The sequence below is a fragment of the Notothenia coriiceps genome, unplaced genomic scaffold, assembly GCF_000735185.1.
Source record: "Notothenia coriiceps isolate Sejong01 unplaced genomic scaffold, NC01 NC01_scaffold00019759, whole genome shotgun sequence".
Classification (NCBI taxonomy): Eukaryota; Metazoa; Chordata; class Actinopteri; order Perciformes; family Nototheniidae; genus Notothenia; species Notothenia coriiceps.
In genome coordinates, this window is record NW_011352460.1 from 174,526 (window position 1) to 192,056 (window position 17,531).

Here is a 17,531-nt window from a genome sequence, read left to right on the forward strand (position 1 = left end):
CTGCTGATCAAGTTAAACACTAATAAAAACATGAAATTAATATGCAAAACTGCGCAGGGTCGATCAGCATGGATTACTTTCAGGCCTACATCTATTCTTCGGCTATTGACAACCTCTCCCTTTCCAGTGTGCATGACTGGAGCTCTCTCTAGCGCTGCCAGTGGACAATCAGACCTACACACCCACCTCCAGACACACTCGCATTTCTCATTTCTTACTTCTAGTCTAAATTAGATAGCAAGACGTAGTGCCGGAGCTCACAGTTCGCACCGAATTAGTTTGAAGTACTAGCGGTAGTTAAACAGCAAATCTGAAATTCAACATGGAGTCCCCTCCAGATCCAGCAAGCGACCCGGGCAACAGCGCCTCGGAGCCGGCTACCCCGGTCAGGGAAATCCCGGTAAACCTGGAGACGCTCCGAAAAGCGAACCATCCAGCCCCGGTTCGGAGGCAGACCTGCTCCAGCACCAACAAAGGTAAGCGGACCGTGCTTCGCTTTTAAATGCGTGGGAACGAAAGACCGATCGCGGATTTTCAGAATTAAACTTCAAAATGAATTAATCGCTTCCCCATAAATAACTGCACACTGTCTAAACCCTCCAAACCACAGGGACACGGCTCTTTATTTATTACCACCGTGGCTTTTACCCGTTCGCCTGTAATTAGTGCCTCGGTGTGTTGCAGCTTTTCAGGCTCCACTGACAGCTCGAATCATAGGGGGGTGATACGGTCACAGATGTCACATTTACTCTCACTGCAAGATAAATCAATTACCCAGCAACTTAAAAATGACCTACTGGAGCTTCTCTTCGTGTCAAAAAGGGCCAAACTGTCCCCTCAAAAGAGATTTTGTCAAAGTGTCAAAAGTGAACTTTTGGAAACTGTGGGCTAGTTTATCGATCAATCTCCTTTTTGTAAGGACGTGTCCTCCTCTATGCCTGATCCAGCACACCGTGCTGTCTGGCAGGGTGTTCACATCTCCAGCTAACAGATTTGTAGCTGTTCCTGTGCAGAAAGACGCCCAGCAGCTGGAAATTGTTTAGCGCCTGCTCTCACACACTATTGCAAGCATGGAGTCGCTGCACGCCTTTTTGCGAATATACCTCCGCACGATCATACAATTAAAACCAAACGGGCTATATAAGCCTGTTTAAAAGTGTGTCTGTATTGCTGCTGAGGTGTAGTTCATTTTTTACATGATTTATCCACCACGTCCCGTCCATGTTGTACAGTACAGACAGTATTTAACCACACCCCCTCTCGGCTGTCTCACAGGCTAACCGGGCTCATCCAAGTTCAGAGAAATTATCTTTTTCTCTGCTGCTCGTTGTTCACTATCATAGTCGGTGTAGATGGCAGTGAGGCGAGCGGTATACATGTGACAATTAGTTTATTACTCGGTACTTTTTGTGTGCGCACTCGTCCTGTGCGCGCGTCAGGGTATATTTAGAGTGTGATATAGTGAATGTGGAATGTAAGCTGGTTATGTAACAGGTTTAGCCATAAACACAGGCGCGCAACTGAAAGCACAAATCATCACCGCAGATCTCCTCACTTTATACAAGAGTTCCCCCATTCCCCATGAAAACCCCGGCTGTTAAATTACAAATAAATCTGTGCACTTTAGCGGATATGTGCTCACCGGCGAAGGGAAACTGTGTGACTTTGTGGGCTGGCACTGCCGGAGCTCTTATGTAATAGCGGGGCAAAGACAGGTAGTTGGGAGGCTTCGTGGATTGATTTCTTTTTTCTCAAGTCTGACTTTCAGACACTCCTAACCTGCTGACCCATATTCACCCCACCCTTTATGCACAGGATTAAAGTGTGTCTGGGATAGAGAAAGACAGGAAAAAGAACGCCTTCGGTCTGTTATATAATGCTGAATGGGTTGAAAAAAACAAAAAAAACACATGTTCAGTTGGATAACCTCTGCAGCTCAAAAGGAGTTTCCCTGCACCAAAACGTAGTGTTGACCTTTGTGCAAAGAATTAAAACGATTGCATGAAAACATGAACTCTAGACGGCTTGAAGAAAAGTTTTGTGAACTTTAAAAGAAAATCGCCATTTACATGAAAAGGGTTTAGAATATATTTCTAAATTAATGAATTATGTTAAGTTTAATTGTGTGGTTTACATCTCAATGTGTGAAGCCTATTGCTCGGTGTATTCCGTCATCAAATTTCAAAAGGCTGTGGTAACAACAGGCAATTCATTTTTCATCTTATCTTGCAGAATCATTAAGTTGCCATCTGTTGCTTTGATGTTCAGTTACTTATACAATCTGTTGTGGTCGACTCTTACAAATGTTTATAAGGTATTATTAGAACACTGCAACAGTTGGTTTATATTTGCCTTAAAAACATTTAACTGGGTTTACAAAGCAGATTATTTATAAATGTGATCATGTAGAAACATTTAGAACATTCACCACTCAGGAGAGCAGAAGAAACGTTTTCTTTCATAAAGAAATTATGGCTTTATGGTTTTATTAAATAAAGCATAGATGCAAAAGTACATGTTTTATAATAATAAGCGACTGCAGTTGGTTTATTACGTCGGCTCAGTGCAGGCTACATCAAACAATAAAAAAAACATTTATTGCTCACAGTACTGTTATAGTCTTGTAAGACATTTCTTTAGGTTTATAGCTCTCTGCTCTGGCATTTCTGGCCAGCCACAGAAACCAACATCTGAAAGGCGGCAGACACTTGCTCAAGCACGGTTTCCCTCTTTACACCAGCTGTATTAGACTTTCTGAGGATGCACATTTCTTATCCTGCATGCAGAGCATTTACTGTTTTAACCCTGAGTGCTAATACCTTTTTAAGTAGAAAGGACTTACTTCAGCAGAAGCTCTGCAGAGGGTCAGAGAACAGGCCTTGAAGGGCTATGGATATCATTTCTGGAAAGAAGAAAGGGTGTTATTTTCATATCGAAAGATCCCTCATTTTCGCAAATTTGGAAACAATCAATATTAATGGCTTGCTTATGTAAGGTCATGGTCTCTGCATAGGCCTGAAACCTCACCATCGCACAGGGAAGCTGAACACTGAAGCTGCGGATGTGATAAGAACTCCGGTGGCTGAGGTCCTCTGGTAACATGACTTTGAGCATCAAAAGTGTGTCGTACACGTACTGTAGGGATGCATATCGTTGACCTTTTTACGATACCGATACTCAACCGATACATATTGTGATACTTTGAAAATGTATCATCCCACAATTACTCCCATGAAGCGCTTTACGATATAGTTAACATGTCAAATGAATATTAAATTCAATTGTGGGACTCCTTGGACCTTTTAGTACTGAACAAACAATGAAAAATACATAAAAAATATGAAGAAAACCGTTTATGGAATATATTTTATAACACCCGCCATCAGGTTTGCTGCGTGAATAGCACGACTTGTCAATGCAAACACACCGTTATAGCACCATTATAATTAATGTTAAACCTGAGATTCGACTAGAGAACAAATACATAATAGAATAATGGTCATGAGATCTCGGCATTGCACAAACAAACACATCTCATCTTTAAAATCAACATTTACCTTCACTGTTGAGAGAAAACAAATCCCATCACAGTTCATTTGTGGGACTTTTACCTTTCTAGTATTGAACAAACAATGAAAAATACATAAAATATGAAGAAAAACGATTATGGAATCTAATTTATAACACCCTCTATCACGGGCCACGGACCCACTTTTTAAAATTAAATAAAAAAAAAAAATATATATATATTTTTTTAAAGTATCGAACGAGATCTGATTTCGGTACGGTATACCGTAGCCACCAGTAACCGGTATTTCGGTAATACCGGATACCGGTATGCATCCCTAGGTACACGTGCGTGTTGTATAGTGTAGTGCTCTGAAATACACAAAACAAAAAAGACTACAAAACATTATGTTGCATAGCACATTGTGTGAGTTGTCATTAAGTGAAGTGTACGCAGTGTTACATTCCGTCCTGTATATTTATTATAAGCCTCGCTGACATATCTTAATGGAATTGCTTTTGATATTTTTATACTACCCACCAGTTGCAACCTTTTATGTCACGACTCCTGTAGATCGTCTAGTTTCTGCAATCCCCTTTTTTTAATAAAAAAAATGAGCTGTTTTTAAGTGTTTCATGTGAAGAAGCAAATCTTACCTGACACTGCAGTTTAAGAAGCTAATCCAGACTGAAAAGGCAAAGTAAAAAGAGTCTCCTAACGAACACGCACCCATACTTTCATCAAGCAGTTTTATTTTTGGGCAGTGAAATTAGAGCTCTTGGCTAGAGTGGCAGCATTTATTCAGTTGTTGTTGACACAACACGGATGAGGTGCAGGGAAGCATTCAAATCTCCAAAAAGCTGGAAGCTGCATGAGGCTTGCACGCCACTCGAGTGGACAGCAACTTTATTGAGGCGCAGGCATTCCCGCATTCAATGCATTGGGGCTCTCTGCCCGCTGGAGAGAAGGAAGATCCAGGTACAGGCTTTCAGCTGAACCTCAGCGCAGACGGGTCAGCGAGAAACTCTATAAGGGGCTCTTTTTTTCTGGCTGGCTGCTTGTAACATATCAAGACTGTATTAGTCCTCCTGCATTTTCAATTCTCAAAGTTGGTGAGGTGATCATATCATAATCTATTCTATTGGTACCTGTTAGACAGTTATTAAATGTTAATAATCTATTAGAAGGCCAAGCGCAGCATTTGATCTATTCCTTAGAACAACATTACAAAACATTTGAACTGAAAAGATAAACAGTATTTATTTGGCTGTGCACTAAGCTGTTACAAAGATGGGACATCTGCTCTAAATTTAGACTTTGGCACCACTACATTTTAGGAAAAAAAAAGGTATTTTGTTTTTATGAGCTTCAAAGGTCAAATGACATTTGAGCGGCAGTGTGCTTATCTAAGGAGGATGTAACCGTGAATGTCAACATAACATCAGGACTAGTAGTAAAATGAGCAGTGATTGAGATTTGTATCATGTCAGGTGCAAGGCTCTTTCTTTCTTACTTTTGGTTTAAAAATGAATAAAATAATGTAAATAGTTTTTTTTTAATTGTCTTACTAATTGTTAAACTGCTGATAATTGCTCAATACTTTTTAGGTTTCAATGACACGAAAAATCCCCTTTCTCATTTTCTTTTCTCCTTTTTTTCTCAATGGAAAGTTTGCTTTCAGTCATGCATTTTCCGATAACTTTCTATCATTAAAATATAATATTTTCTTGTTACTGTGTGTGTGAACATTTGAACTTTGTCCAATAAAATGTGATCTTTGATTTGAAAGTTTACCTTTTGTAATAACTAATACAGTTCTGAGGGCGTCTCCTTACATAAACAGAACAATTCTTTATTCTTAAGTGTGTTGATGTAAATGTGTCAGATTTACCTTTAAACGTATTACATTCAAATATTCAAACAAAGCACCTCCTGATTAAACCCATCCAACTTTGAACACAATTATACCCAGCCCTTGCAAAAATGGGACCTCTTCATACAAAATATTTTTGGTGCTTTATAAGTTTGGAGTTTATTTTTTGGATAGCATTTTATTTAATACAATTTGAGCATTTCATCTTCCGTACCTATTATAGGAAGGGATTCAAAGTAATTAAATAACCCTTAAAGATGTAGAGAGGGACATTTTCTGTATTCAATATGAATGAAGCTCTGTGAAAGGACTCTTGAATTGTATTATAGGAAACTGTTTTGTAGTCCTGTTGTCCTACCAGCGATTGACAAAACATTGCTCTGTAGCAGGATCACAAGTTTAACACTTGACCCTTAGGTTATCCTGATAAGCCTAAACATCTGGGCCAATAGCTTCATAGTTCTCTTTATCTCCATATCTAAATCTATCAGTATGCATTTATTTATACACATTTAATCTTCTGTACTTATCTAATATGATGCAGGAAACTGGGTTTACCAAGGATCAATGTTCAAGTTATTTGAATCCAAGTCCATGTGCTTTCAATCAGCATAATGTGGTTGTAAAATATTACAGTGCATAGCATGACTGTTAGGTTGTAGCTGCATTTTTGGTAACCTATAAGTAGGGCTGCTCGATTATGGCAAAAATCATAATCCCGATTATTTGGGTCAATAATTGATATCACGATTATTAAACACGATTATCCATTTACTTTGAAAACATCAATTTATTGGAGGAAAAGAATGTGAGCAGTCTGTTTTTAACAGTTGATTACCCTGAACTTTAAGTATAATTCAACTAAAAAACCAATAAAAAAATAATAAGAATAAAAAATAATCGTTTTATTTTGATTACGTTGTTTTCGTAATCGTTGCAAGCCATAATCGTAATTGCGATTAAAATACGATTAATTGATCAGCCCTACCTATAATATATTTGAGATGTACCGGGTGCATACTGTAGGCAAGGAAATGCATGCCCAAATAGGCCATATTAATTTAAAAAAAAGTTAAGGCATGTCAAACTTACCCTAGACCAAATTTGAAAGTTTTATTCATGGGGGACAGTTTATTTTGGAGTTTGATTCACCAGTGGCCTAACTGGGGCTGGCGAGGAATTTTCAACTGGTGACAGACACCAGACTTGATGTGAAATCTCCTGTGGTGAATGACAGCTCAGATCTATGGCCCATTTACAGAAGTTTGTTTCTTAGATAGAAAAATCTGAATAGTAATGACCGGAAATACTCCAGATGCATTATTGGAGGGTGTTAAAGGAGTCTATATTTAATGTGGTACACTGTGACCTAAGTACTGCTGCTTGGCTCAGTGCTGCCCTGTGCCTCTCTGATATCAAGAGGGTCCCTGGATGGTTGGTGATGGAGGTCTGAAGGATCACTCACAGGAATTCTTATGTTGCATCTAGGGCCAAGGCTTTCACATCTACCAGTGTGAAGGGTGCAAAGCTCCCGAGCAGCTAGGTTACCCCAGCACTCAGTCAGGAGCTTGGACCAACAGTATCTCTAAAATAACTCTTGTGCCGTTGAACAAAATCATACAAGCTATTTTCATGCTGCTCTACGTCAAGTCATGTGAACATAAAGCTGTGAGAGTCTATACACTCAAGAGTAAATGTATATATTTTACCACAGAGCCTGGGTGCTGAGTGCTGACATGTGTTGAGCACTTTAGAGAAAAATCATGGATGGTCTCCGGAGGCCCAGACGTTGTGCACACCGTAAAACAGGAAGAGGCAATGTTGTAAAATCTAAAGTATGTTAGTGAAGCAGCACAACTCAAGAGCCTCTTAACATTATTTATCTTGGATTCTGAAGGCTAAATGGCCCTCACGGCCGCTCTGTCTGAAGGACTCCTGAGTGGTGGACGATGACATCAGGCTAAGATGAACATAAAAATCTGTGTTGCATTTTGTAGCCGTCTAGCATGGATGAATTGCATTAACAAGAGCGAGGAATCCATGTTTTCTCATGCGATCGTTAGAGTGATAATAATGCAACCTAACAATGTCTGCACTTACATTTTACAGGTTTTGTCAAATATAACTAACCTAGACTAGAGAAGGTGGTTTCAGGAATTGCTGAAACTATTGGTTTTGTTTAAAAACACATGTGGCATCATTAGTCTCTGCATCATTACACTGAGAAGTTTTTGTTTTTCATTTGCACAAATCCATCTATAGATTGAACACGTATTATAAATAATATAGCTGCAATAGCAGATTTTTCTTTTCTAGTGCCTATAATTTGCTATTCCTTTGCTCCCATCACATAGGGATGTAGATAATTCTGCTGAGGAAGTCAAAGCACGCATATCACATCCTCAACCATAATTTTCCTAAGATCAACACTGCTGGAGTATCACTCGACAAAGTTTTATTTGTCACCTGAAATAAACAAAAAACTTTTGGAGACAAGGGGAGATAAAATGACTTGAAAATCAGTGTCATTTCTGTTGGCTTGATTATTTATATTGGAATAACAAGCGCGACTTAATCTCATAAATAAAAAAGGAAAAGATACAGATCCGTCCCCTCCAGGTACTGCCACCACTTAATCGAATTAGCTCCACTCTCAGGCTTGACGGGCTCTTCAAACACCCCTGGTGACTTCTGAGTGCCGATTACAATCAGCTACTATTTTCAGCCTTTGATTAAAATCTGGTGAGGTTGGACAGAATTTTTTTGAACGCAGAACCAACTAATTATTAACATCACAGCCCATCTCTCTTTCTTTTTTTGCCAGTTGCAGAGGGCCAATGGGCTGGAGTACTTAAACAATACCCATAAGTATTAATCATGTTGAACCAGGCTGTGTGAAGCTGTTGGCTTGTTCTTATTAAAACATCCCGTGCTAGTTGTCCAAACATATTCTTTTACTGACCTTTGTGTCATTTTAAACACATCTGCGTGTAAAACTCTGTCTTCATTTGTGAAACTAAAGAAGCCATTTATATTTATTTCATAGCATTGTAATATTTTAAGATAAGTTGCTTATACAGTTTTAATCTGGCAGACAACAATAACACACACAATGTTTTACTCATGAAATAATAGAAGATGATCAGGATTGTTCATGCCTCACACAGTATGTCATAGAATCACTGTACTGTGCCTGTCAAACACAATTATGCTCCTTTTGTTACTTTCAAAAGGCAGCTTTTGAATATGAATAAGTCACTAATGAATATTTGGTCCTTGCGTGTCTGTGGATTGATTGCTTTAGGAGGCGTACTAAGACAGAGTGTGGCACGATGGGACTCAATCAATGCAGCTATGCTGCCGCTGTGCTGCTTTCTGACAGTGATTGAAAGACAGAGTCACTCTTCCCCAAATATGCTACACAGATCCTGCTCTCATTCACTGACAAATATCAGCTGTCTGATCAATCAATATTTGCAGCTTTATTTTACTAATGCAGTACTTAAGAGGCAATAATTAACGCCATGCTGGGTTGTTAAAAGCCTATTTTTATGTGACAGACAGAAATAGACATACAGAAATAGGATGATAAAAGCCTCTGTATGATGTTGATAGTGGCACGTGGTGCAGAAGTTCCTTATACGCTGTACTATGAACTTGTGAAAAAGTTGGCACATAACAATTCTTGTTGCTTTCAAGTGTTTTTCACAAAAATGTTTGTACAAAACTGGATTTATTTGTCCAAAAGTATTCAGCTTATAGCTAAACTTAGGACGGTACTTTGAGGAAATGGCAGGTTAAAAAAAGAAATGTATAAATATTTAATGAACTTTCATTAACTTATTCTCCCTTTTTATAAACTTTTTTCTTCAGCCTTTGTTGAGGTTGTACGTTCGTTTGAGTAATTGAAATATAGTATTGAACAGTTTAACTAAAGGGAATATTCATTGGACGTCATCTTGTGTTAAACAAGTGTGGCTTGTGATGCTCATTAATTTGGGCTTGCTCCACTTGCGGTGTTTGGGCTCTCTTCGCTGGCTCGGTGCCACAGCGTCTTCTGAAAGAGCCACTTCATCTCTGTCAGGGGCAGGTGGAAATGTGCTGCACACTTCTAATTGGACAAAGTGCCTTTCAAACTCCGAGCCATCATACACAGATCAGATTATCATACAGACCAGGTGTCGACAGAGGTTCTTCACCTCCCTTTTCCCCTCTTGCTCTCTTGTGCATCTTTTGGTCGACTTTCAGATCCTCCCCGTGCTGCGATGCTTTTTAAACTCCCGGCCGCCTAGTGGCCCTGGGCATAATGAGCCCTGTCTTGCAGATTAATTAGCAGAAAGTGCATTTGTTATTTTGACTTTGGAGCACATTAGTGTATGCTAGGCATCATTTGGACAAAACACGTCTTTTAAAAATAATCTTCAAGTGATTTAACAGATAAATATTTGTTAACATTATCAAGTAGATCCCACCTAAGTTTAACGCAATATCTTGGTCATCTTTCTCAAGAGTACTGAAACATGCAGCAGCCAAAATGAGAATGTGAGGCTGCAGGCTAGCTCACAGGGGGCTTTAAGGTCTGCAGAATAGCTCGGGGCCAGACCTCACTGCTTGTAGAAGTAAAAGGCCTAGGTGAAACCTTCAGATCACTTCTTCACATAACAGGTTACCAGCGAAAAGAGCAAAACTCGACTCATGTTATTGTGTCTGTTTGATTCAGTTAAAAGCATGCATTTTGAATGAGCTATGGAAGTCAAAAAGTAGTGACTGATGTAAGAGTAGTCTAACATTTTTACAGATCAAGAACCTACCATTTTCTCTGGTTAGTTAACACTGAAAAAGACTCTCAATCAGTGAGGCTTTTTCTCAAAATGTTCCAGAGCAGATTTGAATCTGAAGCTTCAAATAAGATACACATTGAGTCATGGCCTGCGAGGATGCGAGTGTGTGTTGTCGGAGTAGCAGTAGGAGCTACATTTTGTTTTCTGTTTACATGAAAAGTGTTAGACTGAAAATGGAAAATAAGATTGGGCTTACTATTGAACCTCGAAGCAGCCTCGGCTGAACCCATTACACTTAGTGTTTGGTTTTTCTTTTTGCATTCAGTTTTTCAGACGGTCAATTTCAGCTGTGTTCATTGTCAAAGCAAAAGATCTACCTCTTTTGTTCAACAAAGATTATCAATTACTTTAACAAGGATTGCATCTGCACTTTGCGTTTTGCTTCTGTGAGCAAAAGCTCTTATTTGACAGATAATAACCTTGCACCTGGGTGGTTGTTCTGTTGCAATAGAGGTGAACGTACAACTTTAGGAATTAGCTTAGGAAATAAGTGGTAGAACACCAGTATCTAATTGTATGTGCACTTTCAATATTGGCTACACACAATCACATGAATTCAAACATAAATGAATAAATAAAAAAGATCTCTCAAAACTCACTTTTTACTCCACACTTGGATTAGGACTACTGTTTATGTTTTTTTTGTATTGTTTCTGTTCTGATTTCATGTAAAGCATCTTTGAGCATTAGGAAAAGCGCTATAAAAATCCTGTCTACTATTATTATTATTATTATTATTATTATTATTAAGCCGGTCTACTTTTTATAATTGTTTTTACTTGTTCATACTTTTTATTTATTTTTATTTTTGACTGATTATTGTTATTTTACTATCCCCTCCCATGCTGTTAGTAAGTAAATTAATGATCTGTCCTATTCTTTGATAGCAGGAAACCACTTGTGATAAATACATTATCACTGCTCCTTTCACACGTCAGGCCGACTTGGCAACATTTTGGCATACTCGATTGCTTATCTTGTCTGCACGTCGTCAGCGCAGATGTATTACCCTGTGCTGATTTGATTCTGGGCAAAGGGAAGTGGACAGGAGAGATTGATGGTGGTGTCCCCAGTCAGACAGATAACACCTGATTCTGCCTGCAGGGGGTTAGTCTAGCACACTCCTCCCCTGCACCCCCGATGCATCAGAGACCGTGCTGAGGAGGTGAACCGTTCCTTCACTCAATGCAAATTCGGGGCCACATTCAGAGATGATCCCAGGACGATTGAGCCAATGTGGCCCCGAGCACTCTCCACCACATGATCCATGCATCAGCCACACCTGGAAGAAACCCACACAGGCATGGGGGTCATTTGTTTAACACAGGTGCACCGTGTAACTCAACGCACTCAAACAAGCGCATGCCCACACGTCCCCGCACGCTTCAACGCACGCTCAGAGACAGACACATGCCCGAATGCACACACAGATACACAAGTGTTAATGAAATGCCGTCCGTGCACATGGTTTTATATTGGAAAAATGTCTGCAGTACAACACCCCTTGTTATGACCTGTTGTTCCTGTCACTTTGTCAGTCTTTTAGAAGTGAAATATCACCAGGGAATACATCGTAATAGAATAATACCTTTGTACATCGTTTAAAGGGGTGTGGGAGTTTGATTGCTTTCCAATATACTGCATTAGTATTTGAGTACATACTACAGTGTAGAGCTTAAATGTCATATTGGTTTCATATTTTAATACACTTAAGCCTTCGATCTGACTATCTTTCTTTCCAACAACAATGAGATTGTTTAATAACTATCAAAGATTTCTATTGGACAAACAAGTTCTTTAAAGACACCGTTTAGGCTGTGGTGAAATTATATAATTTTTTTCCCCGTCTATTTTCGAACTTGCTTAGACAAAATAATTAATTTGTTGAACAATGAATCAAAAGATAAATTAATAATGAAACTCATAATTGGTTGCAGTTAAATTCTGTATAGTTCAGTACAAAGGATATCGTTCACATTTGTATCATGCAACACATTAAAAAAAATACTCTGCTCTTTTGCTGCTATTACATCATTTGTTACACCAACCATCATTACCATCTGAACATCTTAACATCCCCACAAATCAAAGTATGCTGCAACATCCTCAAACGGACAAACATTGTAGCAAAACACGTTTTTAGCTTTTTAAAAGTCAATAACAATGTGCGCAGCACAGGTTCTCAGTGTGTGAAGCAGATGGTGAAAGGCTAGTGTATAATAGATCTCAATATTAACTGAAACACATGCTGGGAGTGTTGGTGGATGGCACACAGCAGAGTAAAAGAGAAGCAGTGACCTTCTGTCCCATCATTTACCCCCTCGCGCCCCCCATACCGCTCTCAAATTACTTTGTTTTAGCCAATTAAAGCAGCCGGCTGAGCATCAAGCAGGCTGCCATTTTTTGCTCACCTGGTACCATGTGACATTATCGCTCTGTCATCGGGAGAGATGGCCGTAAGTGGGAATCTCCGGCGTGGCACCGTGCCACCTTAGACCCCACTGTGTTCACTGATATTAATGCAATGATTCACCTCCAACTTGCAAGAACCTCAGTCAGCTCTCACCTTTTCCCGGTAATAGTGCCACACACAGCTCCTCACTGCATGAACCAATGAGCAAATGATCGCGGTTGTTAAACCACGTTCCAAAGCACACAATAGATATACATTGAGTATTATTACTCTGGTTCACAAAATAATCTGTTCATAAATGTGCAAGGAATCTATTGTCCTTAAGTTGCCTGATCAAGATACCATATGCTTCGAAATGGTTCTCCTTCCAAGTCCTATAATGGCTCAATAATAAACCGAAAGACAGCAGACACAACAATACCGTGGCACGAGATGAATGAATGGCCGGAGTGTGTGGTGTTTAACAGCCATACGAGCACAGATTATGTGCTTGAAGGGGCTGAATCGAGTGCCAGCAGTGACAGTTGGGCTGGGAATTGAATGTGCCGGGGACGTGCGGCTCGACTCCGCTCGGAAACACCACTGGGTCCGGGGCTCATCTCTGTAGTCCTCCGCCTCCCTCCTCCTGTAGAGGCATTGTGGCCCGCCGTTTGCTCTGCGTCACCAGGGGAATGGACGGGCCCCTTGCTCCCGCTTGATGAGCACTCACTAATGGCTGCTTCTTTGAAAGCTCACTGCCCGTTTGAGGAGGAGTGTCTTTTACTTCCCTCCAGCTTGCCTTGGCCGGGCATTCGTCAGGCTGCCTGGCTTTGCTGTCCTGCCCACATGATGGTGCGCCAAGGGGCTGAAACGTCTGTCATTTGTTTTACTTTCAAATAAAACTTGATGATTTACCAATAAAAAAAGTAAAAATAGTCTTTTGATGATTTCTGGAGGCATATGGAGAAAGTGTTGCAAAAACATTTGAGCACCGTGTCAGGCTAGAAATAAGTCTTTTTGCTTATTTGTACCACATCTGATAAAGAATAATGTGGCTATAGATTTTTTCTAAATTAAACAAGTTAGTATATAAAGCATTACATATGGTTGAGGACACAAAAAAGGCTGAATTACATTAACGTCAACAAGCTGATTCTGGATCAGTGTATGTACAGTAATGGCTCGCCAAAATGCATTATGTCAAGAGAGAAAGCAGCAATTAAATTCCTCTCGTTCATGTTTTATTTAAGAAAGGTATTTTTACATTGCGTCTGCACGAAAAGAGCTTCAGCAGCAGTCTTAAGGAGATATATTCCTAACACAGCTTAGAACATGGAGGTCTGTTATAACAAAATAAGCAGCTGTGTTTGAAATTGGGCCCCTTGACAGTTTGCATACTTTTCACAGGCTGTTAATCGTCTATAGTTCACAAACCAAACGAGATGACAAGAGCATCTACCGTAAGAAAAGAGGAAACCAACGGTAGTGTTTAAAGTGAACAGTAGGCTTGTGTTTTTCGTCTACACTATAGATGATGGCTTAATATGGTGTCTTAACACTGCTCTTGTACAGTTGATGGATCTGTGAAACTGTTTGTTATATTGTTGCTTATCATTGGTACCCTTGACCTGCAGTGCCCTGTCTATTCACCAAGAGGTGTTGTGCCTGTTGCCCTTCTTATAACTAGCGTACCAGTGTCCAGCTCCTGAAGACTCCATTAGGAAGTTGGAGTCGTCCTTGGAAATCTGCTCTCTATAACTTCTACTGTCTTAACTCTCTCTATCCCTCTCCCTCTCCCAATCTGTTTCACATGCAATCTTTTTGCCCCACTTGAAACTAGGTTGAGGGTCAAAATGGCGAATTTGATATAAGAGCTGAAGTGCTTCCATGGAGCACCTTGTCAACCCAAAACAATAGGTTTGCAGGACCTGTTATGCCGTAAGAGAATGTTCGCATATTCCCTGAGAAATGTCCTCCGCTACATATTCCCAAAAGACATGAGAACATTTCTGTGCATGACTTTTTACCAATCCTGGCCCAGAAGAAATGGAGGTTGAAGCGAAATGAATTCATTTAACATGTCAGCAATCAGGGTTTTTTCACCTGACAGATTCAAAAAGTCATCCAATTTGCATGTTAGAACCTTTACCCTTGTGATATTTCATTTGATGCATATATGGTCTGCATCGGTTAATCTTTTCAACGTTATGTTCATGGAAATGTAAGCTCTTGTTCAATATGAGGCTGCACATGATGTCCATGAAGAGGTAACAGATGTTAGCAACCGGCTGTGGTGTTGTACAGCGGTGTAATGAAGAAGTTTAATTTGATCCAACCTCTTTGTCTCAGTTGTTTCTCTGAGCTGCCTCTTTGTAGGAACGTCTTGGAACAGGTCAGGATGAATGGAGACCAGATCCAGTCAGGTCCATAGCTCTAAACTGAATAATTAAATGTGCAGTTGGGTTTATTTTGAATACTAATGGATCAAAGAAATAAGGGCATCGCAATAAACCCAAGTGAGTTTTTTAAATGCGATGACCATTTATTCTGGAGCAGTATCTTGAGGTGTTTTGAGAAACAATAAAAAAAGACCCTGGTTAGGAAAGAGAGTCAAAAATGAATTGATGGAAGTTAATATACCCACTTTATTCATTTCCATTGTCATGGATCTTTCACCAAGCAGTTGTCACAGGCACTTTCCTCTCAAATTAAATTCAGTTTGATATGACATTTTAATTGGAACACTATTCCCATTAATTGAACAAATTAGAGAAAGTCTGCTGGGGGAAAGGTAATCTCTGGGAGAGATGATTTGGAATTCACAATTTAGAATTAAAAATCAGCTGCTTGGCTTTTGTTTGTGTGGCAGCCAGTTCTTCGGGAGTGCGCACGCAGCGCCAGTGCCCGAGGTCTCAGCGGCACTCAGGGCTCACATTGTCTTCATTAAAAACGATTAAGGAATAGGTCAATTTAGTCTGCTTGGCTGCTTAGAGCCATGCACTTCCTCCCATGAAATGTCTTTGTCTTCATCTGCGGGGCTGCGTCGGCTCGGCAGTCACTCGAGCAGCAAATATGATCCGTCATTATTTTATGCATGTTTACATGTCTGATTGAATGTCTTAGTGAGTCATAGCCGCATCCTTTAAATACTGTAATTTAGTTTTTATTGGTGTGTGAGTGTGTGCGCAGACATGTGTTTTCAAGCTCCTGCACTCTGTTGCAGCACGCATGCCGGCTGATGAGTTTCTGTCTGATTAGCAATGAAAAGTGATGTTTACCCTGCAGCTTGCACTACTGTGAGCAATTAATTACGCTAATAAAAAAATCACCTTAAAATTGGTGTGGTTGATTTCATAAACATAGGTGGAAACAGAAATGTTCCCGACATCAAACATGTGGTGTTTGTGATGTTTAATGCTGAGTGGATGCTGTTTTCGTGTGGCTGAGTTAGAGGTTTCTACCCCGACTGCTCATAAAATAATTAAGGATTCACTGTTTTTGTTTACAAAGTTCAGTTGCTTTGTGTGTGCGTTTACAGTTCTCCACATTAATTCCTGTTAAGGATTCAGTGTTTTTGGAATTGCCGTAGAGAGAAACCATTAAGAGAGACTAAATAGAAAACGTGTTGCAGATTTCTCATCTCAGGGTGGCCACCTGTCAGTTTAGGTAGACTGGCAGTTTGGCCAGGAGGGAACAAATGGTGCCAAGAGGTGCCAGGTGTAGATAAATGTTGCACATATGTCATCAAATTACTTGACATTACAAAGGACATTGTCTATTCATCATGCATGTGCCTTCTAACAAATGGTTGCAACATAAATCTCTAATTGTATGTACATTGTTCAGCAGTATCACACAATGTATGAACATGATGTGTACTGCAAATACAGTAAAAGGGAAATCTCTGTTGCCCTGTTGCTAATATTTGAGTAACAGCTTTGCAAAAGGAGCCTTTTGAAATTGCAGCTGATTGTGTTCCAGCCTATTCAGATCATGAGGTTTCTCAGCTACCACATTGTGACCATAAAACTGAATCCTTCGTATGAACCTTGAAAGTTAACACTACAGTTTTTATAATTGTAATAATCTTCAATTTTAAAATGTTTCATCAACCTTGTCGCTGCCACTAGATAGTGTAGAGCAAACCTTGGAAAATATTCCTACTCTAATGCGAATTAACAAAAAAAAAATATCTTTGAATGTCGGGATGTACAGTAATGGTCATGCAGTGGTTAAGTGCCTTAATTTAAGCTTTCTATAAGAACTGTAGGAGGAAGCAGAAGATAGTGTGTGTGTGTGTGTGTGTGTGTGTGTGTGTGTGTGTGTGTGTGTGTGTGTGTGTGTGTGTGTGTGTGTGTGTGTGTGTGTGTGTGTGTGTGTGTAGTGTGTGTGTGTGTGTGTGTGTGTGTGTGTGTGTGTGTGTGTGTGTGTGTGTGTGTGTGTGTGTGTTGTGAGTATGAGAGTGTGGTGTGTGAGTTAGTTTGAAATATCCTTTAAAAAAAACGTCCTTATGCGCCTTTAATCCCATCTCCCAGCTCTCCTTATGACCCCTCTGTATTTTCCGTATTTTTTGCAGATAAGTTTGAATTTATTTAATTAACCCCACGTCACCCTTCTTTTAAAAAATATATAATTACAACAGCAGCAATCTGCTAAAGTAATTAGAAGTGTCCGTTGTTGAAATGAAGTGAAGTTGAATTTATTTGTAAGGGCAGAGGTGGGAGAAGTACTCAAATGTTGTACTTGAGTAGAAGTACTCAGATCTTGTACTTGAGTAAAAGTAGAAGTACTCAGATCATGTGCTTGAGTAAAAGTAGAAGTACTCAGATCTTGTACTTGAGTAAAAGTAGAAGTACTCAGATCTTGTGCTTGAGTAAAAGTAGAAGTACTCAGATCTTGTACTTGAGTAAAAGTAGA

At 39.6% G+C, this 17,531-nt stretch overlaps 1 protein-coding gene across 1 annotated transcript in view; it reads left to right on the plus strand.

The window, feature by feature from the left end:
- The first annotated feature begins 205 nt into the window (after positions 1–205).
- Positions 206–17,531, plus strand: part of roraa (RAR-related orphan receptor A, paralog a) — a 174,664-nt gene continuing 157,338 nt past the window's right edge. The window contains exon 1 of the mRNA XM_010779000.1: positions 206–476. Coding sequence (XP_010777302.1) covers positions 323–476 — 154 coding nt within the window. The 5' untranslated portion in view covers positions 206–322. The remainder of the gene's footprint in view (positions 477–17,531) is intronic.